The sequence below is a fragment of the Syzygium oleosum genome, unplaced genomic scaffold (genome assembly GCF_021117445.2).
Source record: "Syzygium oleosum isolate NSW1041296 unplaced genomic scaffold, Sole_v2.1 Sole_v2.14, whole genome shotgun sequence".
Classification (NCBI taxonomy): Eukaryota; Viridiplantae; Streptophyta; class Magnoliopsida; order Myrtales; family Myrtaceae; genus Syzygium; species Syzygium oleosum.
In genome coordinates this window covers 7,552,839-7,576,952 of record NW_026607498.1, presented here as the reverse complement: position 1 = coordinate 7,576,952, position 24,114 = coordinate 7,552,839, and the positions used below count along the sequence as shown (strand labels likewise).

At 40.0% G+C, this 24,114-nt stretch overlaps 1 protein-coding gene and 1 long non-coding RNA gene across 2 annotated transcripts; both read left to right on the top strand.

The window, feature by feature from the left end:
* Positions 1-8,156: 8,156 nt before the first annotated feature.
* On the top strand, positions 8,157-8,854 carry LOC130140001 (uncharacterized). Its single transcript, XR_008818004.1, has 3 exons — positions 8,157-8,229; positions 8,319-8,381; positions 8,537-8,854. It is a non-coding gene; the product is annotated as an uncharacterized LOC130140001 (long non-coding RNA).
* A 4,030-nt stretch (positions 8,855-12,884) lies between these two features.
* Positions 12,885-17,187, top strand: LOC115667720 (probable trehalase). Its single transcript, XM_056318115.1, has 11 exons — positions 12,885-13,461; positions 13,829-13,948; positions 14,312-14,427; positions 14,505-14,602; positions 14,686-14,795; positions 15,381-15,453; positions 15,548-15,715; positions 15,789-15,876; positions 16,069-16,168; positions 16,289-16,502; positions 16,680-17,187. The coding sequence occupies exons 1-11, from the start codon at positions 12,974-12,976 to the stop codon at positions 16,770-16,772; spliced, it is 1,668 nt and encodes a 555-aa protein (XP_056174090.1). The 5' UTR covers positions 12,885-12,973; the 3' UTR covers positions 16,773-17,187.
* The last annotated feature ends 6,927 nt before the right edge of the window (positions 17,188-24,114 follow it).

Genomic DNA, 24,114 nt, shown 5'->3' with positions numbered 1-24,114 from the left:
AGTTGAACCTTTAAAGATAGAGGTCTTACAGAAACCGACTTATTGCATGGCCATGACAGAAGAGCCTGACGGCAAGCCGTGGTATCACGATATCAAGGCATATCTTCAAACACAGGAGTTTCCTGAGAAAAGTACCGCATCTGACCAAAAGTATATCAAGAAAATGGCAGCGAAATTCTTCTTGAGCGGAGAATGCCTATACAAGCGGTCCTATGATTCGGTTTTATTAAGGTGTGTTGATTCAACCGAGGCTGTTCGTTTGATGCTAGAAGTGCATGAGGGAGTATGTGGGCTGCACATGAATGGTTATATGCTAGCAAGGAAGATAATGAGGATGGGTTATTACTGGCTCACTTTAGAGAGTGATTGCATTCAGCATGTTCGGAGTTGTCACAAATGCCAGATCCATGGTGACAAGATTAATACTCCTCCGAATGAATTGCATCAGATGTCTGAACCATGGCCATTTTCTATGTGGGGCATTGATGTGATTAGCCCAATCAATCCTAAAGCGTCAAATGGACATCGGTTTATCCTAGTCGCTATCGATTATTTTTCGAAGTGGATTGAAGTTATGTCCTATACGACAGTGACGGCCCGAAATGTGGTGAAGTTCATTCGTCGAGACATCATTGCTCGATACGATGCACCTGAGACCATAATTACTGACAATGGGTCAAATCTAAATAATAAATTGGTGGATGATCTGTTCAAGGAGTTCAAGATCAAGCATCTGAATTCCTCTCCATATCGTCCGCAAATGAACGGAGCGGTCGAAGCAGCCAACAAGAATATCAAGAAAATTTTGGCTAAAACAGCTGAGAACTATCGTGATTGGCATGAAAGATTACCTTTTGCACTTATGGCATATCGGACTTCCATCCGGACATCTACAGAGGCAACTCCATATTCTCTTGTGTACGGTATGGAAGCAGTTCTACCTGTTGAGGTTGAAATTCCTTCGTTACGTATTCTTTCACAGGTGCAATTGTCAGAAGCAGATTGGATCCAGCAGAGATTGGACCAGTTGAACATGATTGATGAGGTAAGGCTTAGAGCTCTATGTCATGGCCAGTGTTACCAACAACGAGTTGCTAAATCTTTCAACAAGAAAGTCAAGCCTCGACATTTTCAAGTAGGCGACCTTGTCCTGCGGAAGTTATTGCCGATAGTTCCTCTTACAGAAGGAAAATTCGCCCCAAATTATGGCGGCCCGTACATTGTGAAGAAAGTCCTTCCAGGAAGTGCTTTGATTTTTGCCGAGATGGATGGTCGTGTTTTTTCCAGTCCAGTTAATTCTGATTCTGTGAAGAAGTATTACACTTGATTTGTACTCATTCTGACTTTGTTTCTATCAAGTCTCAAATTGAATTTCATGAATCAATTGATTTTCTTGTTATGTTACTAAGCTTTGGTTGAGGAAGGCTTTTGATCTGGCAATCTGTTTCTGTCCTAATGAAGCGATCATATTGCATGAGAGACTTCAAGATGACGAAAGGCAAGTCATTTCCATACACGTCCTGAATAATAATCCCTAGTGCGAGTTAAGTGAAAATTCCGTGCTGACAAGGTAAAGGATTATCTCACGAAAAATATGACGACCAAAATGATGAGAGGCATTCATTCCCTCTATCTAAACACTATAGGTTATCATTTGCTTAACCCTTTGAACGGAGTTTCATTTGTTACCCCTGTCAGGAACAACCCCATACTGGGGCAATTTCTTAGAAAGTTCAAAATGGTTAGAATTTTCTTGCTTTCACTTGCATCAATCTTCAAGTATATTTACTGCATGCAAATTTTGTGTTAACTCGAGTGCCTTAGATATGACGAAGAGCATTTCTTTCTATATCCTTACACATCATACCCTTTGCATACCCAATTTGAGCGGTGAATTCATTTCAACCCGATTGATGATCATTCTTGTGATAAACAAATGAAATCATCTCAAAGCAAGTTTAAGGTGACTTGAGGCAAATGGGAGCTCAAAAGAAAATTCATCAGAAATGACGCAAAAGGACTCCATTAAATCGAAGTTCTCTCTCTCGAAAAAAGCTCTCTTAAAAAAGAGGGAGAAAAATCTCTCGAAAAGAAAATCTCTCTCTCTCAAAAAAAATGATGAGAGAAAGAAAGGCTTCGGCGAGAACTGAGTCGATATGCAAGATCATTCTTCAAGGGAAAGACCATTTGAAGGTTCATTTGTAGAGCAATCGCTAGAGATAGATCAATGGTACCAGTAGCATGATTGGATGATCACCAATTTCCATGTTCATAATACCCCATTTGATGGAAATAGGACATTCATTTCAAGCCTACCCGAATCTACGTTACAACCCTTATCGAAGTCTCTTCAGAATAGGGCACTTGAGTTAACGTAGAGTTTCAAATGCTTATAAATGTTGCTCGAAGAAGTGCGAGCAAGATTTTTCTATCTCATTTTTGTAGCATTCCTGACTTATAAACCCGGAGCAGCTGGTGATATCAATTCTTTCAAAGCTATGACTCTCATGAGTCCCCATTGTGAAACCTTTGACCAAGCCTGAGTTTCAGTCCTTATAAAGACCTCTCAGATTGGCCAAGTCATACTAATTTTGAGAATATCTGAACCCTTGTCAAGCACGATAAAGAGAGTTTGAGTGATTCTTATACCCACATCAAAGGTCGGGTCAAAAGCCTTTCATTGAAAGTGAGTGGAAAGTCCTTTCTGATTAAAGGTCTCTCATTTAATGTGATCAAATTGTCAAAATGACGAAATTGTTGTTCTTATTGATAAATTCCCCAGTGAAGCTCGGTAATGCAGGTAGATTCATGAATTATGTTTTCTTTGCCCATGCGCATGTGTTATTTTAACCTTTTCTCAGGTAAAAACAGGTGCAATGCAATTAGCTCTGTCATTTTTATAACATAAGAAGAATTCAGGTACGTCTGCTAATTATTCTTCATTGTTTCTCTTTTCGTGTTCACTCAGTGGAATAGGAGACATGATCTCTCTCATATGTTCACCAAGTGAAATAGGTGACATATCTCTTTGTATTGCCCAGTGGAATAGACAGCACACCCCATTTCATGTTTGCCCAGTGGAACATGCGGCATAGTTTCTCATTCCGTGTTCACCCAGTGGAATAGGTGGCACAACTAACCTCATGCTCACCCAATGGAACATGTGACATGATCCTTTTCGTGATTGCCCGGTGGTATAGGCAACACGTCCCTTTTAATTCTTTCTTCATATCATGCGTTATTTCGCATCTATAGGAAACTACAGGTAATAGATAGGCAATCCTGTACCTTGAGAACCTTACTTCCAGTGGACTAGAAGTTTGGAGATCGAGGGAGTTCACAGCATTATAAAGCTTTCCCTCACTTGGGCGCTTTTTGTGCGATCCGTATGTAAGGCTCTTTCACCGCTCTTCATGAAGTGAGAAGCCTTAGCATACGTTCCTTATTGTTTGCATATCACGCATCATTGCATTTGAAAAATTGGAATTAAAACCCCCAACAACAAAAAGAAGAAGAAGAAGAAGAAGATCATTCATCATTTTGCATGGTTTAAATTTAGGTTTCAGTCTTTGAGCGAAACCTCTGCGAGCCTCCACTCAAAGAGGGGCAGCTGTTGACACCTAAATTTTGGAGACCTAATTAGTCATTCATTGCATAAAAATTAGGGATCGATCCCGGTCCCTAGAAAAAATTAATTAGTTAAATTGCATATAGATATTAGGAGCATTTCATTAATAGTTAATTAGGCCCATATAGTTTGCACATTTATCGAACATACGGCAGCGAATGGTTCTGAGCTTAATTCAATCAAGCCCATGACCAAAAGTCACATGTTTTGCATGTGTGATCTTCGGTCGCAAGAGATCTTCTATATATATATTTTTTCTGCCACATGGAGGACCAAGAAGGAAGGGAGATTCATTATATTTGTCTGTATTATCAGAAGATAGGAGGGAGTAATATCCTATCCGCACATATCTTTAATCCATGGACAGTAATTGGCAATATATCTTTTGGAAATTCCATTAAAAAATCTTGGGCGTCACGACAAGGCAAGGGGGAACATTCTTCACCGAGGCGAGGGCAATATATAAAGGAAAGAGGAAGTGTATCAGCAGATTTTGTTTCTTGGTATCTTTGTGCAAAGGAAAAAAAATATATGAAGGATACAAGAAGAGGAAAACGGAATCGGTCAACGTGGGGGATATATATTTGGAATTACGTTCTGGCGTCATGGGCACAAGCAAAAAGGGAAGAAGCCAAACGTAATATGTTTTAAATATTCTCGAGTGGGTCTCTTTCTAAAAAGGCCTAGACATTCTCACTTATAAAAGGATCACGTACAGACAAGAACAGGAGGTCGAGAGAGGTATGGAAGGAGGGGCTTCGTAAAAAAAAAGGGGGTGAGCAGAGAGAGTGAATTGGAGAGAAAAAAAATACGCTTCACAGTACGTCCAAAAAAGGTGAGAAAAAGTTAGGAGTGAGGGCTTGATCAAAAAAGAAAGGAGAGAACAGACGTGAGGAAAAGAAAGAGGGTTTTCGATTTCCACTAGCCGAGAACCTTGCATCGGCGTCTGTTGATCCATCCGCCGCTCGGTCCGTTGCCATCGTCGCCAGGAAACAAGTTCGAGCTACTGCCGCGGTCCTTCGCTTCAGCCATTCACGTTTTTTTTAAGGCTGGGGATCGAGCATTGTCACCTCACCCGTGGATCAAGCAATCCTTGGTGTTTCAATTTGACAACTTTGTCAAATTAGGTAATGAATGTTCTTAACTTGTGATATTTGTCGTGCATGATTTTTAGGTAATGATTACTGTTTGGATTACGAGAGAAACTTGCATAAAAAAATCCTGGTTTTCCTTCTTGTTCTTGTTCAATCCGAAAATTCGCATTACATTGGTGATCACGTTAAAATTGCAATTTGACTTGCAAGATGTTAATTGGATCATTGTAATTTCGAATCCATTGATGGTATGGGCTTGTGGATGACTATTGTTTGAATCTTTATTCAAAATTAGTGGATGGACATTTCCCTTGTGGATGAGTTGATCTTATTTGAATTTTTGGTGATTGCAAGAGCTTCATCCGAATTTGCTGATGAGTATAGTGCACACGAAGATATCTCTAAAGGATTAAGCATTGTTTTTTTTTTTTAAAAAAAACCTTTAAAAAAAAAAACGAAGGTGCCTCGCTTAATTTAAAAACTGTGATTTAACTGAATATTCTTTGGAAATCTTGGATGTGTATTACTTGTCAAATTTGGATAGAATTTGAAAATTTCAAAATCTTTTAAATATATCCAAGATATTTAAGATAGCAAAATCTTTTCAAGATGTGATCGGTTAGGAAAATCTCCTAATCCGCAACCGCACACATGGGAATAAGTCTATCTATCAGGCTTTAGATTGAGTTATTTCCATAGCGGGTATTTCGAATTTTTAGGGTCGATCTGTCAGGCTTCAGATCGAAACTTAGTTCGAAAGATTTAGCGGTTATAATCTTTCTACTAAAAGATTTGCGATTTAAATTTAAATTCGAAAATACATCAAAAATACATAAAAAAATCATAAAAAAAGAAAATCAAAAAAAAATTGCACCTTTGAACTCTAAGTCAGAATTCATCAAAATTGCCGAATTGAGCATTTTTCTTGAGATTGGTACCGAAAGGACGTTAGGATAATCTAGCATAACCAAGTCCCCGGATTTATAATCTCTGGTTCGTAGAAATAAAATAGTACTCCCGCTATTTTATTTAAGTTTCTAATCAACCTACCTTAAATGATTAGTGGCTGCTCCCATTGAAAATATTTGCATGCTCATAATTGGACCTAAGTTGCGAATTGGTAGAGTTTGGGAGAATTCGAGCTGGGTTAGTTAATTTAATTGATCTAGTAATCCATTAGCCTAAGATCGGAAAACCTGATTTTTAGGTCGCAACAAAGACAAAGACATGTCAATTGAAGTGGATGGATATAATGAAATGAGTTTGCTCATGAAATTGCCATTCCAAGGAGCTGCTGAAGTGGACTCTACGACCGTGAGTGCGACAAACAAGGTGGGTGTATCTAACTCCCGTCCTCCTCTTGGTAAAAAGCGAGCTAATCAATCGGAGGCCTGGGATAATTTTTCGAGAATTATAGATGAGAAAACACAAAAAACAACTAGAGTAAAGTGCATTCACTATGGGACTGAGTATAATTATTCTGTTGATCATGGAATGTCTACTATGCGGAAGCACTTGACAAAGTGCAAAAAGTATCCTTATGCAGATAAGAAGCAAATGTTGTTTGCACCACGTAACAAAGATGTGGTTGGCGAGGCAGGGGAAAATACTAGTGGTGGTAGTGTCTTAACAATGTGGAAGTTTGATAAAAAACGTTCTAGGAACATGCTTGCTCGGATAATTATTATTGATGAACAACCTTTTTCCACGGTTGAGCGTGTCGATTTTCGTGATTTTGTCACTGAATTACAGCCTCTTTTCCAACATTTATCACGATTTACGGTGGCTAAAGATTGTATGAAGTTGTATCTGAGTGAAAAAACTTGTTTGAAAGCTTACTTTGGTAAGCTTAATTCTAGGATTGCACTTACAACTGATATGTGGAATTCCATCCAAAACTTGAACTATTTATGTCTCACTGCACATTTTATTGATGAAAACTGGAAGTTGCATAAAAGAATCATCAATTTTGTGGTGATGCATAATCACAAGGGTAGGGAGATTGGGAAAATGGTGGAGAAGTGCATTTACGAGTGGGAATAGAAAATAAGGTGTCCACAATAACCGTGGATAATACTAGTTCCAATGATGTGACCATTGATTATTTGAAGGAAAAATTTTCAAGGGAAAGGCTTTTGATCTTGAATGGTGATGGTTTACATATGAGGTGCACAGCTCATTTATTAAACTTGATTGTCCGAGATGGATTGAATGAGGTGCGTGATTCTATTGCACGTATCCGAAATGTAGTTAGGTATGTGAGGAGTTCTCCAATGAGAGCCAAAACATTTCAATCTTGTATTGAGAATGGGAGAATCACATACAAGGGTTCAGTTTGTCTTGATATTGCCACTAGATGGAATTCCACTTACCTAATGTTAGACACAGCCATAAAGTTCAGGAAAGCTTTTGAAAGGATGGAAGAAGATGATTCATCTTTCTTAAGGGAGATTGACAATGATCCTCCTCGAAATGAAGATTGGGAAAATGCTATCATTCTTTCTAAATTTCTGAAACGGTTTTATAATGCCACCAAACGGATGTCGGGGAGTTCATATGTTACTTCAAATGATTACTTTGAGAGTATAGCTTTTTTGTATAAATATTTGAATCATGCGGCGAATTCTTTGGATCCTAAGCTTCAAGCTATGGGTTTAAAAATGAAGGAGAAGTTTGACAAATATTATGGGAGTTTGGATAAAATAAACATGATGGTGTTGATTGCGGTTGCATTGGATCCCACAAAAAAGTTAAATTATGTAAAGTTCTGTTACGGATAAATTTATGATGATGAAGCAAAAATTGATGAGATGCATGATAAGGTGAAGCTTGCCTTGGAGCGTTTGTATAAATTTTATGAGCAATCCCTTGTTAGTTCTAGTAAACAAAATTTTGGTGCTTCAAGTGTGAGGACTAGTAGTAGTGGTTCCAATGTCAATACTGATAATAATGAAGGTGACAATGAGGATGACATCTAAGCTTGGCGACAAAGCTGTCTTCACGCGAAGAAAACAGTGCTTGATGAAAACAAATCTGAGCTTGATCGGTATCTTGAAGCCGAAAGTGAAGATGTCATTAATCTTGACCTTTTGATGTGATGGAAGAGTACTGGGTCAAAGTATAAAATCTTATCTTTGATGGCTCGGGATGTTTTGTCAATTCCCATGACTACCGTTGCTTCGGAGTCAACTTTTAGTACATCGGGACGTGTGCTTAACGGCTTTCGAAGTTCTTTAACTCCTAGAGTGGTGGAAGGTTTGATTTGCACTCAAGATTGGTTGAGAGTTGTTCGCGTGCCAATTAATGTTGAAAAGTGCATTGAAAATGCGGAAATGTTTGAGTCAGGTAAGTCGTTTAAATTTCTTTCTATTTTGTAATTCATTCACATATTATCTATTGAGTGAATACTTTATTTAATCTCTTTTTGGGTTTTTAGATTTGGATTGTCTTACCGAGGACATTATCATTGGTAAATAGACTTCCTTTTGTGGAAGCTCCGATTTTGTGGTGAGTAAATAGACTTCATTAATCGGCATATTTGCATTTGTCTTTAGAGCATGGTTTCTTGTTGATTTTCCTTTATGTATGAATTTCAGGATTTTTCTTAGAGATTGAACCCATTGAAGGTAACATAGCTGGATTCAGGCCACCTCCAAAAGGTCAGTGTATATATTTAGATATATGTCCTGATGTTAGGTCTATTTTAGTCAAAAAGAAAAAGACAGCAAAACTATAACTCTCCCTCAAGTGGGCAATCACCAAGATCCCATATCCTAATCAGTAATCACTACTTTGTATATTCATTACTTTTCAGTTGGAGCTTTTTGTCCTCTCGTAAGGCAGGGAAGGATGCTGGAGCTTTTTGTCCACTTCTTTTTAATTCTTATGGCATGGGACAATTGTTTATCAAATTCTGATGTGTGGATCAGAGCCTTCGGATTTTTGGAAACAGAAGTGAGGAGTTCTCTCATCATGGCGCAAAATAAATAGCTAAACATGTTGAATAGATTCCTGAAAATGTGACTCTTAAAGATTTATGCGATTAGACTATGTCTTGCCACATAGTGCTTTTGGATTGTTGATTTTGATGGATTGTAATTTCAATTGCCCATTTTAGGGATTGTTACTTTTGGCGGATAGTGGTTTTTATTATTCATCTTTTATTTTGAATCGTTTCATTACTACATATATTATTTTGCTAGAAAAAAATGAAACCAGAAAAAGGAAAAAAAACATAGGTTCTCAAGTAGACCCTGAAACTGGACCGGAAAAACAGGGTCGGTTCCAAAATAGGGTCCAGGGAAAACAGGGTCAGTTTCAGGTTCCAAAAATTGAAAACTTATTATAACAGGATTGGTTTCAGGTTCCAGGTCTAGACCCAACCCACCCTGGAATCGATCACCCCTAGTGTACACATGGGATTAAACAGGTATGGTTGTAGGAATGAAGAATTTTCCATTTAAAGTGAATGGTAAACTGATGGCCCATTTCCAAGATATTCGAGTTGCGCATTGCCCTAGAGAGTCCAATCGAAGTAGCGAACTAGGTTGCCAAAGCGCATAGATTTCGGGACTTTTCCTTTCAATTGGGTTTATAACCCTCCTCAAGTCTTACGGGTCTTCTTATGTACAGGAGCAAGAAATGAAATGGAATCTTTTCCGATCAACAAGAAAAAGGTCTAGCGCAAAAAAATCTTCTATGTTGATTGATGCGCCTTCACAGACCAAATGTCTTGGCATTTTCTTCAACGTCCTGCAACTAGTACATGGTTGGCTCTGCCCATCTTTAATGTAAATTGACATTTCATCGTACCAGAAATTATTGATCGGTCAGTTATATCATGTTATCGTTGTCGCGTGATATTTTCATTATATAAAGTAACTTGAATTGAAAGTCTATTTCTAGAGCAACAATTAAAGAGCCGTCGTATGATTGGGATTGTTAGTTGTAAGTCGCTACCTGCACATTGATTGTTGATTTGGAAGCTTCTTCGGGATCGATCTCGTCTCTCACGGCCCAATAATTTTGGAATGCGCCTTTTTTCAGCTTCTATACTTCATGTTTAGGTGTCCTTCAAAAAATTTCATAGTTTGGTCGAGATTCTTTCCCCACCTTACATTCGATGATAATTTAGTTATCAATCTCTGAAATTGCGAACAGTCTAAAGCACAACAACAGTTCTTCCGGACTTGGGAGCTCCCGCGAATGTACAAAAGCAAATTCCCAAACGATACGCCGATCTAACACTAAAGGCGATGCACGAGAAGATTCATATTCCCGGTTTGCTTTATTCACTAAGATCTCTCTTTCTTTGCTAAGCAAAGTGTCTCCATTTCATTAAACATGCAATCTCAATTGTCCTGAGATTCCTGCAATAGATCAAATTTAAAACACTGTTGCATGATGAACTGAGAATCGGTGGGCTTTATCTTTATCTAGAACCGTGGATCAGTAGCTGAATTAACTTTGTGCTTAAAATAGTAATATGACGATATCACGAACTTCTTGTGGAATTATCTAAAGCATCATTGGCCATAAAGTTGTGATAATCTGACATATGCAGGGATTGCACCTCATCCCAGGAAGTTTCCACTTCCTCCTCGCCAAAAGGAAAAGTCCGAATTAAAAGATTAGGTTTTGGGTCACGACAGGGATCTCGGATTGGCTCAAGAACCACTTTGCAATTTACAAAAAGATTAAATTAAATTAAATTAAAAAAAATAAAAAAGGGACCGATATCGTGTAATGTTCCAACGCTGGTGTAGTTAGTCACACAGTTCTATGTCAACATATAGAGCCCAAAGAAACAGACAAAAGGGTTATGGCACAAAAAGAATTGGACAAAAGATGCACAATAATCAAATCAAGATCCACACAAGCTTAGATTCCTCCTAAACTACTCGTCTCTCCGCTAAATTAGTGTGCGTGGTTGCTTTATGGACTCTTGATTAACAAAAAGATAAACCCATTTTAGTGTATAATTAATCAAAATCATTTGGTGGTGGTGGGCCCTTGTGGGTCCTAACTCTTTTGTCTTGGGCACTGAAGGAGACCCTAAGGATATACAAGCAAGCCACTCTAGTTTGTAAAGCCTAATTTGTAGGGAGATTAGCATGTGATTAGAGGTGTCAAAATGGGTCTTAAACCCATATATGACCCATTTAAAAATAAATGGGTCATATATGGGTCACTTTAATTTTAAAGAGTCAACCTTAAATGGGTTTTAAATTTTAAAGCTTAAAGATAAATGGGTCTAAATGGATTGAGTTTGGAACCCATGTCCAACCCACCTACTAGATCCATCCACACACACTCTCTCTTTACAAAAATGTTTAAAAAAAATCGAAATTTAATTATTTTTTTTTCTTTTCTTTTTTTTTCTTTTCTCTTCTTTCTTTTTCTTTTTTTTATTCCGTAGGTGGTTGCCCACGGCGACCGGCCACCGGGCGGGACGACCTCGCCGGAGGCCGGGCTCGAGCTCGCCGGCCTCGGGCGAGGCTCGAGCCTCGCCGAGCGAGCCTCGAGCTCGCCGCCCGGCAAGGCGAGCCTCGCCGACCGGCGAGCCTCGAGCTCGGGGCCCTCGAGCCTCGCCCGATCTCGGCGAGGCTCGAGCCTCGCCCGATCTGGCGAGACTCGAGCTCGCCGGCCTCGGGCGAGCTCGACCTCACCGGATCCGGCGAGGTGGAGCCTCGCCGAGGCCGCGAGACTCGAGCTCGCCGGCCTCGGGCGAACTCGACCTCGCCCGAGGCTAGCGAGCTCAAGCTTCGCCGGCCTCGGGCGAGGCTCCACCTCGCCAGATCCGGCGAGGTCGAGCTCAACTGAGGTCAGCGAGCTCGAGTCTCGCCCGGATCGGCGAGGCTAAGGCCCGCTAGAGGCCTCGAGGCCTCGGCCTCGCCGGATCGGCGAGAACGCCTCGCCGCTCCGGCGCTCGTCCTCGCTCAGTGGTCGGTCGCCGGCCACGTAGGCCGGCGATCGGCCAAAAATAAACGAAAAAGAATAAAATAAAAAAAAAATAATTAAAAATTCGATTTAAAAAATAAAAAAAAATATTAATTTTTTTTTATTTTCTTGGATAATGACTTTATGGAAAATATTTTTTAGAAATGTCGCATTTTTCGTAAAACAAACAGAACCTCAATTTTAAAAAAAATTATAAAATTTTTTCATTAGCTTTGTATTGCATAAAATGTTTTAGCAGTATAATTTTTAAAAAAAAATTCATAAGAAACAAGTATTCCTAGATTAGGTTAAATATAAAAGTGTTTTAGCAATATGGGTCGGGTATGGGTTGGGTATGGGTCGGGTCAGGTATGGGTCGATATATTTACACTATGAATAAATGGGTCATAAACGGGTTAATGGGTCAATTTGGGTCGAACCATTTATGACCCCACCCAAATCCGACCCGACCCGACCCACCCGTTTAACAGGTCTACATGTGATTTGGGGAAAAGGAGGAAAAGAGAGTTGACAAGATTGGCAGCATTCTCTTGTGCACAAATCATCATAAGCAAAAGGGAACGGTAAAGGATACTTGATTAGTAGGATCATAATTATACATGTGGAGCACGACAAGTTTGACGAACTGAAAATAGGGTTAGCGGTACGTAATCCTTGCGCTCCGATTGATTAGGTCTATCGAGTATCTTCCGATTCTAGGAACAATAATTGCGACGTGTTACAGCAAGAGCAATATCTATTTGCTTACACTAAATAATTATTCTAGTTCATCAAATTAAGTTGAACTTCATGCCCTCCACTGCCCTTACCTCCTAGCTTTCTTTGCCCTATGAGAAAATAATACACCTTTTCTACGTTATAGAAGCAACTTGGTATCGACATCTTGATGTTGACATCTCTGGTTCGATTCCAATCAAACCAATGAGGCAATCGTTGCACAACTGACACATAGCTCAAGATTTTTTTTTTTTGCCTTTGTTATATTATAGAAGGTGGAGAGATGCTTAGGCTCATCAAAGACGAAAGAATAAATCTAGACATCACGAGATTTTGCGAATCCTAAATCTCACATAATTTTTAGGGGAAGGGACCCTGTGAGATTAGATTATGGGTTCCCACACAAAGGAGAGGCAATCATTGAAAGCTAACAATATTGAAATGGCACAACCATTTGTGCCATTCCTAATAAAATCTGATTTTATTTGATTAGTTCTCCTCGCTCTCGCTCCTCCTCCTCCTGACGACCTCCTCCACCTTCGCTACTGCTGCTTCCCCTCCGCGCGCGTGCGAAATGTCCACAATTGCCTCCACTCCCTTGCTCGACTTCCTCGAGCGCCTCCAGGAGACCGCCCTCGCCGCCTTCGGGCCCCGCAACTTCGACCCCAAGCTCTACGTCGACCTCTACCTTAGGTCCGACCTCGAGGCCGTCGAGCGGGCCTTCGCCGGCCTCCCCAGGTCGCCCAACGGCTCGGTCTCGGCCGGCGACCTGGAGAGGTTCATAGCCTCTCATTTGGGGGCCGCGGGGAGCGATCTGGTGTACGCGCAGCCGGCGGACTTCGTGCCCGAGCCGGAGGGGTTCCTGCCCCGGGTGAGGAACCCGGCGGTGCGGGCGTGGGCGCTCGAGGTGCACGCGCTGTGGACGAACCTGAGCAGGCGCGTGGACGATGCGGTGCGGGAGAGGCCGGATCGGCACACCTTGGTCCCCCTGCCGGGGCCGCTCATCATCCCCGGTTCCCGGTTCAGGGAGGTGAATTACTGGGACTCTTACTGGATCGTCAGGTCACAGCTCTTTTCCCATACGTATTCCATGCCCTCCCCTTCTTATCCGTATCTAGCTACTGGACTATGTGGTACACAACATCGTCGTTGTTCACACATCAGTCTGATGAACTTGCAAGTTACAGTCTCCTTTGGCAGAGTAATTCTTTTGGCTTAGGTAATGGGTACTATAGCGAGGCATGGATTAGTAATCAGTATTGTCGGTTGCCGAATTTCACATAAGTAGCCAGACACATGATTATCTTTGCTTATAACTTTGTTTCTTGTCGGGACTATTAGTCGGAAAGATTACAACGCATGAAGAAGCTAGCTTGCGCGAGTATCGAAATTTGATTTCGTAGGGGTAACGTTAGCGGACCATGTGCAGGGGCTTGTTAGCTTCTAAGATGTATGCAACGGCAAAGGCGATTGTCACCAATCTCATCTACCTCTTAGAAGAATATGGCCATGTCCTAAACGGTGCGAGGGTCTACTACGCAAACCGGAGGTAAGTGCTTCTCAGTTAGGTAAATATGAATTTATCCTCTTCGTTTGTGAAACGAGGCCTTTGTTTTACTTGGAAGTTGTTAATGTGGTTTCTTGTCCTCATACATGCCCTTCAATGGAACTCAGTTAGACTAGCCTACTGCCTCTGTGGATTACTTGCTAAAAACACGCCACCAATTCTACTGAAGTTCTTCAAGGCTAGGTTTTGTCTATTACATGCTCTACTTAGATCCATAAACCGAGTTTCTAAACTTTTGCGTCTCTTTTCTTTTTGTAAGTTCCTATGATCAGAATTTGCGATTGACTACTCTCATAGGGTGTATCATGCTGAATTTGACTTACATTCTGGGCTAACTTTTTGCAGCCAACCTCCCCTTTTGAATGCAATGATTCGTGCCATCTATGAAAAGACACATGATAAGGAATTTGTCGCGAAGTGTCTCCCTGCTCTTCTGAAAGAGCATGAATTTTGGACATCAGGTATCATGGCATCCTTCATTTGGATGTTTTGATCAATATGCATTACCCCTATCACCATGGCCGTGCTTATTCCACAGGGTTTCATCAGATCACCATCCGGGACCGTGAATGCAGTCATAATTTGAGTCGCTATTATGCAATGTGGGATAAACCCAGGCCCGAAACTTCGACAATCGTAAGTCGTCTCTGACTCAGCTTTCATAGTATACCAGCTAATCTAAACCTTATGAGTAGACCTGTTCACTTCTCATCGGACAGGACAAGAAGCTTGCTTCAAACATATCAAGTACTTCCGAAAAGCAGAAGTTTTATAGGGAATTAGCCACAGGAGGTGAATCTGGATGGGACTTTAGTGTCAGATGGATGAGGTATTTTTGCATTAGCAATCTATCAGTCGTATTCCTTTTGTTTGTGTTCTCGAATAGTTCTGATTTATATAATTGATCCAAATTTTCAGTTGTTATTCCAAGAGTGGTACTTGTCTTATTGTTTGCTGAGCTTTAGTCAGTTTTTTAAATTCATGGACTCAATTTTGAACGGTTTGTGCCAAGTGTTAGATTTCCGTCCAACAAGTATGTTCTTGCTTCTATTTGCTAATTTGATGCGAGACCGTTACATCCTGATGCCATAGGCCAGGTTCTGAAATTTTTTTTGCCGTGTTTAGCTCCTAAGCTTCTGCTTTCACGCACGCACAATATCCTTTTGCTTTGGAGATGGAAGAGTTCTGATTTTAGACTACTTGTTCTTTTGTGCAAAAATCAGTCGTCCTGATGTTTGCGGGTAAGATGTTTCGGTCGTCTCCTATTGAGAGGGTATGATATAGAAGAGCACGGAATCACTATTTGTGCCCCATAGTTTGGTCATTTATTGGTCAAATTTGACATGCTAGCGTAATTCCTTTTTGTTACTTTTTATAGCTAACAAAACACATAAACTCCAATTGTCTTTATTAGGAATCCCGAGGATATTACGACACTGGAAACAACATCAATTTTACCGGTTGATTTGAACATATACATACTAAGGGTATGCCAACGTATGCTCTTTAGTTGCACTTGAAGTCCCTTATCAATCGACCGTCAACTTCCTATAAGGAGTTCTCTGGAATGTGTTGGTACAGATGGAACTTGACATATCCTTCTTCGGAAAAATTGTTGGGAATCATAACATTGCCACGCAATTCTTAGAAGCTTCAAAGGCTAGAGAAAAGGCTGTCAGCACCGTTTTCTGGAATGAAAGGATGGGACAGTGGCTTGATTATTGGCTTGGCGATAGCAGTTCATGCGTGGTATTATGTGCGCAGTATATTATCTGTATATCTTGGTGCGATAGTATTGCGTTGCTTAACCTATTCCTGACAGGAAGGTCAACATTGGGCTGCTGCAAACCAGAACCAGAATGCATTTGCTTCAAATTTCGTACCTCTGTGGATGGACGTGTTCAATTCGGGTTTGTTGCTTGCTATAAACATCCTAATGTAAAAATATTAGAAGTATGGCACTGAATTTCATCTTCAATTTGCATCTTATAAGCACTGGTCAGGGATGCTTAATTTGGGGAGAGAGTTATCAATTGTCGATATCATGTCATGTTGCATCGATTGATTAATAATGAATAGCCGTTGGTACAAACGAGATGCAGATAAGAATTTGGTAGAGAAAGTCGCGAAGAGTTTACGGAGTTCAGGTCTGCTCCATGCTGCTGGGATTGCATGTTCATTGACAAATTCAGGCCAACAATGGTTAGTAGCCAATTCAACATTTTGAACACTACTTGGTCAGTTTTCCGATACGTAGAGAAGGACAAAGATGTCATGTGAAGGTACTACTTATTTTCACCGTTTGGACTTGTATATGTGCAGGGATTTTCCAAACGGCTGGGCCCCTCTACAGCATATGATAGCTGAAGGCCTGGCTAGATCGGGGTCTAGCGAGGCAAGGTCTTTGGCGGAAGACATAGTCATCAGGTGGATAAGGACTAACTACGTTGCCTACAAGAAAACTGGCACAATGCATGAAAAATACGATGTGCAAAAATGCGGGGAAGTTGGGGGCGGTGGAGAATATATGCCTCAGGTATGGCTATGTCACTTCATTAGGCCTAATGATGAAGTATTTTGAAGATAAGGGTTGAGGATGCTCGTCTGTTCGTTTTTGGGATTATTGGCAGTGGCCATAGTTTATGCAGCTGCTCGAAAATGGGCAATATGTGCTTTAATCTGATCATAACTTTACCTTCATGTTGTGCAACAGACTGGTTTTGGCTGGTCAAACGGCGTCGTGTTGGCCTTCTTGGAGGAGTTTGGTTGGCCTGAAGACCGGAAGATTGATTGCGAAGGAGACTAAACCTGTTAAATGTGGAATAAGGACGTCGACCGTGTGAAGTGTTTCTTCCCCAGAATGGCCAACAGCAATAAACGAAGAGTCTTCATTGAGTGGAAACTCCTTTCTGATATCTTCCTGTTCCTTACGTTAACCAATTTGATCCTCCCTGGAGGTCGTATGGAGGTCGTATTGTATCGTTTGCAGTTGAAATAATATAGTTCAACCCTCGAAATTCATACCGGTACTTGGAGTCTGTGATATCTTGTAAGACCATTTCCAACTATTTTAAATTATAATATTTAGATGCTTTGAAAGAGTCTAATCACGCTAGGGGTTCGATGATGTGCTAGTGTACACATGGGATTAAACAGGTACGGTTGTATGAATGAAGAACTTTCCATTTAAAGTGAATGGTAAATTGATGGCCCATTTTCAAGATATTCGAGTTGCGCATTGCCCTAGAGAGTCCAATCCAAGTAGCGAACTGGGTTGCCAAAGCCCATAGATTTCGGGACTCTTCCTTTCAATTGGGTTTATAACCCTCCTCAAGTCTTACGGGTCTTCTTATGTACAGAAGCAAGAAATGAAATGGAATCTTTTCCGATCAACAAGAAAAAGGTCTAACGCAAAAAAGTCTTCTATGTTGATTGATGCGCCTTCACAGACCAAATGTCTTGGCATTTTCTTCAACGTCCTGCAACTAGTACATGGTTGGCTCTGCCCATCTTTAATGTAAATTGACACTTCAACGTACCGGAAATTATTGATCGGTCAGTTATATCATGTTATCGCCGTCGCATGATATATTCATTATATAAAGTAACTTGAATTGAAGGTCTATTTCTAGAGCAACAATTCAAGAGCCATCGTATGATTGGGATTGTTAACTGTAAGTCTCTACCTGCACATTGCTTGTTGATTTGGAAACTTCTTTGGGATCGATCTCGTCTCTCATAGCCCAATAATTTTGGAATGCTCCTTTTTTCTGCTTCTATACTTCATGTTTAGGTGTCCTTCGAAAAATTTCATAGTTTGGTCGAGATTCTTTCCCCACCTTACATTTGATGATAATTTAGTTATCAATCTCTGAAATTGCAAACAGTCTAAAGCACAACAACAGTTCTTTCGGACTTGGGAGCTCCCACGAATGTACTAAAGCAAATTCCCAAACGATACGCTGATCTAACACTAAAGGTGATGCACGAGAATATTCATATTCCCGGTTTGCTTTATTCACTAAGATCTCTCTTTCTTTGCTAGGCAAAGTGTCTCCGTTTCATTGAACATGCGATCTCAATTGTCCTGAGATTCCTGCAATAGATCAAATTTAAAACACTGTTGCATGATGAACTGAAAATCAGTGGGCTTTATCTTTATCTAGAACCATGGATCAGTAGCTGGATTAACTTTGTGCTTAAAATAGTAATATGACGATATCACAAACTTCTTGTGGAATTATCTAAAGCATCATTGGACATAAAGTTGTGATAATCTGACGTATGCAGGGATTGCACCTCATCCCAGGAAGTTTCCACTTCCTCCTCGCCAAAAGGAAAAGTCCGAATTAAAAGATTAGGTTTTGGGTCACGACAGGGATCTCGGATTGGCTCAAGAACCACTTTGCAATTTACAAAAAGATTAAATTAAATTAAATTAAAAAAATAAAAAAGGGACCGATATCGTGTGATGTTCCAACGCTGGTGTAGTTAGTCGCACAGTTCTATGTCAACATATAGAGCCCAAAGAAACAGACAAAAGGGTTGTGGCACAAAAAGAATTGGACAAAAGATGCACACTAATCAAATCAAGATCCACACAAGCTTAGATTCCTCCTAAACTACTCGTCTCTCCGCTAAATTAGCGTGCGTGGTTGCTTTATGGACTCTTGATTAACAAAAAGATAAACCCATTTTAGTGTATAATTAATCAAAATCATTTGGTGGTGGTGGGCCCTTGTGGTCCTAACTCTTTTGTCTTGGGCACTGAAGGAGACCCTAAGGATATACAAGCAAGCCACTCTAGTTTGTAAAGCCTAATTTGTAGGGAGATTAGCATGTGATTTGGGGAAAAGGAGGAAAAGAGAGTTGACAAGATTGGCAGCATTCTGTTGTGCACAAATCATCATAAGCAAAAGGGAATGGTAAAGGAAACTTGATTAGTAGGACCATAATTATACATGTGGAGCAGGACAAGTTTGACGAACTGAAAATAGGGTTAGCGGTACGTAATCCTTGCGCTCCTATTGATTAGGTCTATCGAGTATCTTCCGATTCTAGGAACAATAATTGCGACATGTTACAGCAAGAGCAATATCTATTTGCTTACACTATATAATTATTCTAGTTCATCAAATTAAGTTGAACTTCATGTCCTCCACTGCCCCTACCTCCTAGCTTTCTTTGCCCCTTGAGAAAATAATGCACCTTTTCTACATTATAGAAGCAACTTGGTATCAACATCTTGATCTTGACATCTCTGCTTCAATTCCTATCAAACCAATGAAGCAATCGTTGCACAACTGACACATAGCTCAAGATTTATTATTTTTTTTGCTTTTTTATATTATAGAAGGTGGAGAGATGATTAGGCTCATCAAAGACGAAAGAATAAATCTAGACATCACGAGATTTTGCGAACCCTAAATCTCATATAATTTTTAAGGGGAGGGGACCCTGTGAGATTAGGGGTTCCCACAGAAAGGAGAGGCAATCATTGAAAGCTAACAATATTGAATGGCACAATCCATTTGTGCCATTCCTAATAAAATCTGATTTTATTTGATTAGTTGGGGAAATATGTAAGTGTGAGCATATAACCTAAAGATTCGATCCACTTTGGATGCGCCACATTAGTCAAATGGAGTTGGCTAATTGAACATCGAAATGAGGAAAAGGGAGTGAGTTATTAGGCTAAGGAAACACATAAATATTCAGATTTGATTAATTAATCAATTGCATTTGTTTCATGATGGGGGTTGTATCCGCCCATAGGAGACAAATCCTAGTGAAAGCTGCCTTGATGGACTGCAAGGTGGATCCGGGGGCCTCCCCTTTTGAATTTTGCTGATTTTCACTGCCGGAATAATTAAGAACTGTCTGCTAAATTCACATTATTAATCAAGGCAACTTTTTTGTACTTTTGGATATGAAATTACTACTGGGGCAGCACGTGTTACATGCCAGGGTTTAAGAGCTCAAAAGTTGCAGTCTAATGAAGCGTTAGGTCATGATTGCTCATACCAAAGAACTTGGGTTGAGTTCAGAGTTCTAAGCTGAGTTGCCAATAATACACCCGCAAGCACTATGGACTAAAAACCCTTTGGATAGTTTTTCATTCACTAATGCATTTGCAAATCATATGATATAATCATATTCTCTGGTGCCCTCAATGATGTTGATGAGAATGACCAAACGAGATCAAATCGACTCAAATGCTCAAGAAAAGATGGTGATCCCTTGGGGTTTGGTATGGCGTGTGATCTGATTTCGAGAGATAATATGCATGCATGAACCTTAGAATCTGCTATGATCTCTTGTGACCATATTTCTGTGTGCTATCCCCTTTCACATGTTAGAGAGAGAGAGAGAGAGAGAGAGAGAGAGAGAGAGAGAGAGAGAGAGAGAGAGAGTTCCCAAGAGGGGAAGAACAAGGTTGCCCATTCTCCATAATTTTCTCACAAGGGAGATTGGAACAAGTTCTTTTTTGTTGACCAACACCTCATGTTCATTGCATGGCTTCAAACAGGAGGAAGACCGTACCATGCATTATAGCCCAGGAACCGACCAAAGATTTGCAATGGAAGTCAACTAAAACAATGTCATAAGCCATAAGATGATCTTCTAATCATAATCTCATTCAACTGGGAGATGATTCAAAAAGCAAGAGAAAGTCAAAGAAAAGTTGGTAATCCTAAGGAGGCTGATACAATGATTTTGCAAAGGGGTAGGGATCTGGGCTCGATGTTATGTGCTGTACTTATTTTAATTTTCTTTATCATCATAAAAAAAAAAGATGAAAATTAGGGTCCATGAGGAATCTAAGGGATGGGCTGGTCAATCTCTTCCCATGTGCTGGTGTTTGAACAAAAATTGCAGCCTGAAATGTGCAATTGGGTCCTAGAAACATGGATGTAATACCAAGAATTAATAATTTACCTCGACAATCAAAACATATATTATCTCAAGATTGATCAGAATGCTTCGTTTGGTTGTTGACTATAATATCTTGATGATACTTTCTATCCAAAGTACATATGCAGATCCACCTACTCTGATTGTAATCGTAGCCATCTATTCAATTGTTCATAGCTAGCCAGACATGTACAATAATGTGCTTTGTACAAAGTCACGTATGCTAGAAATCTTGACCACACAAATGAGCATCTAATTCATGCTTTCCACTCGGTCTACAAGAAAAATTTACCAGTCTGACTTTCACGAGATCCCTTTGTTCTTTTGGGCTAGATTAGGCAAAGTAGGGTTTGTGTTGACTTTCTTGATTGCTGAGACTTCTGGATCAACAAAAAAAGCTACTTCCTCTTGACTTGATTTACAAAAGAACTGATTTTACCCATGCACTTGAGGTTTGTATTGTTGAGAATTCGTAGAAATGCAGCTCTTTAGAAAGCATTAGCAACATGTGAGCCAAAAAACATCGCGAGCTTATAGATCGGGAGGATCCCAAGTAAGACCCATCAAAGTTAATGCCCGCAATGCGCTAAACTCACGAGAACCCGATGCGTGCTAGAACTTTCGTCGAATGGTACTTGTTCGTTGGGTACGGATTGGAAACAATACCTCAAGTTGTACATTCCTCTCTCCTTTTTTTCCTTTTCTTTTGTGGCTACTTGCAAATCATTTGTTTCTATTGCTGGTGCACCGCTGTAAAGTGGGAAACCTCTTTTAGTTTGGGCCACGAAGAGCACCATCATATGCACATATTTTAGCTTGGAACTGGATAGAAAGGGACACATTTTTTGAGCTGGCCAACAATTGCAGCATCTGTTGGCCATGCTTGGGATATTGGATAATGTGCATATGATGATGAGCAATTTGTGTAGGTGCAGTTTTTGGCCAATGAAAGGAAAAAGGGAGCGCGTAGCAAAGCTAGTTCTTTCGAGATCGTGATTTCATGGTATTGCCAATTCTTATTTTTATCAAAAAATACCATTTTCATTGTGGGAAAATAAGTTTATTCGACTCTTATTAGCTTTATTCCTGTTTTAATTTGAGACCACGGTCTTAGCTCATCTTCCAAGATTTTGAATAAAAGCGAACATATATACATATATAATATAATATATATCTATATTGGAAATGAAATGAATATCAAAGAGAGTATGTGAGGCCCTGTATGATAAGATGAAATTGATCTTTTGTAAATGTGGTAAATAAAAGAAATTGGGTGAAGTTGAAGGAATTATGATGTCACTAGGTCCCTCCATTAGGGAACGGGGATGTGAAGTGCTCCCAAAAGCTGAAGCTTCCAGAAACTCTTTGCTCCTGATCAAGGCCCTACACCTACCTTCTTTTTTTCTTTATATATAGTCACAAATTGTGGCTTCCACATTTCCTTTTCTATTGTTGCTTTATTGACAACAAGCTTAAATTTGTCTTTTTCTACTATTTTTAATGGAAGATTTATATGGAAAAACCAATAAATAATAGCTGTTTGCATGGGTTTTAATTGTTACCCATTGGCCATTACTGTCCATATTTGTTTTTGTGGAGTACTCCCAAGTTTGGCATGTGAAAAAGAGTTTTTTTTTTTTTGGTAACCCAGGGAACCCCCGCACGGTCGACAACCGGGAGGTAAACCCTGGGGGCGATACGTGCTAGCCACCACACACGTGTACCGGTTAAGTCACCCTGCGGCGCCCGGGATTCGAACACTCAACCTTTTGCGAGAAGAAGAGTGTCCTTTCCAGCAGCGCCACCCAGGCGGGTGGTTGTGAAAAAGAGTTGGTAACAATAGAATCGAAAAAAGGATGGTTCGATACGACCTCAAGATTAAGTTTTGAGCAATGAGATGGGGCATTAATAAGGGAATTTGAGTTTGGAACCGAAGGTTATATGTTCAGATCCCACCAACCGCGTGCAAATTATTTACAACCACAGTCACATGTTCAGTCCAAAGGCTGAACCGAACCGATTCCCGGAACTTGGCCTCTAAATAGTTGGGTCTCTGAGCCCGTGCCTCTACATTTATAAAAAAGAAAGAAAGAAGAGTACGGAATTAGTTACAAAAACAGGAAAAAAAACTATGATATTTAATCTTTCGATAGCAAATTTCTCTGGTAGCTACTCATGAAATAGATTAAACATCCGAGCTTAATGTTAATATCTTGGATTAGTCAATGTGGAGACAAAAGAGAGGTTGATAGGAGATGCATAGAATCTCATTTTATTCAAGCCTAAGTAATAATTTAAAACCAGAGCCACATGGGTTCTCGGTTTAAACTTCCATTTCTTTTGGACAAATGTTTCATTTTTTCCCTTCTTTAATATTAATTAGTAATCGAATCATTGACCATCGAGAACTCGGCCGTGGGATTGACCCCCCATGATAATGCAACTTGAAGAACCCCCCACGTGCGATTTCCGCTTTGACCGATCCCCTTTGATCTCCAACTGAAGCACCTCGATTATCGATAATCGCTGATTAATCGCGCGAACCGAGATTAACGATCGCCTTAATGGCATTCCTTAATGACGGGTAAAAATATTAGATGCGATCGATGGAAATAGGAGCGACCAACTCGAGTTAGTGTCGATAAATAGTATTGCGAAAGCGATAGGTCAAATTTGAACTTAACATTTCGGTTCCCCTATCGGTCCACCTAATCGGGTCAATCATAACAAATGTTGTACCGGGCATGCAAACTTGGAGGCATAAAGGGTAGGGGAGTCATCCCAATACATCGAGATTCGTACAATTCAAGCGCTTATCCTTTTGACCAAAAAAAAAAGAAGAAGCTCTTATCCACATATTACGAGTCATCATGCTGTTCAAATTTTAGATCAGATGGGTCGTGCAATTTAACATCGTATATCAATCACCTATCAACCCTTAAATTTTCAAGACTTCATGTCTCATGCATATAGCTGGACTTCAGACGTTTTTTTTTGTTTTATTTTTTAGTGGCAAAGTTAGGGCCAGAAGACCGGTTTATAAATCAATGCGATAATTTGTAACATATTCAAGTATGTAAAGAAAAATCTTACTACATTAACAAACTTCGTATGATACTTACATTTTTTTTTTGCTTTTACACTCCCTCGTGGATCCAATTAGGCTGCGAATGATAACCATTCTGTTTTTATTTCTCTGTTCCAGAAAAAAATTTGGAACAGAAATCCGTTTG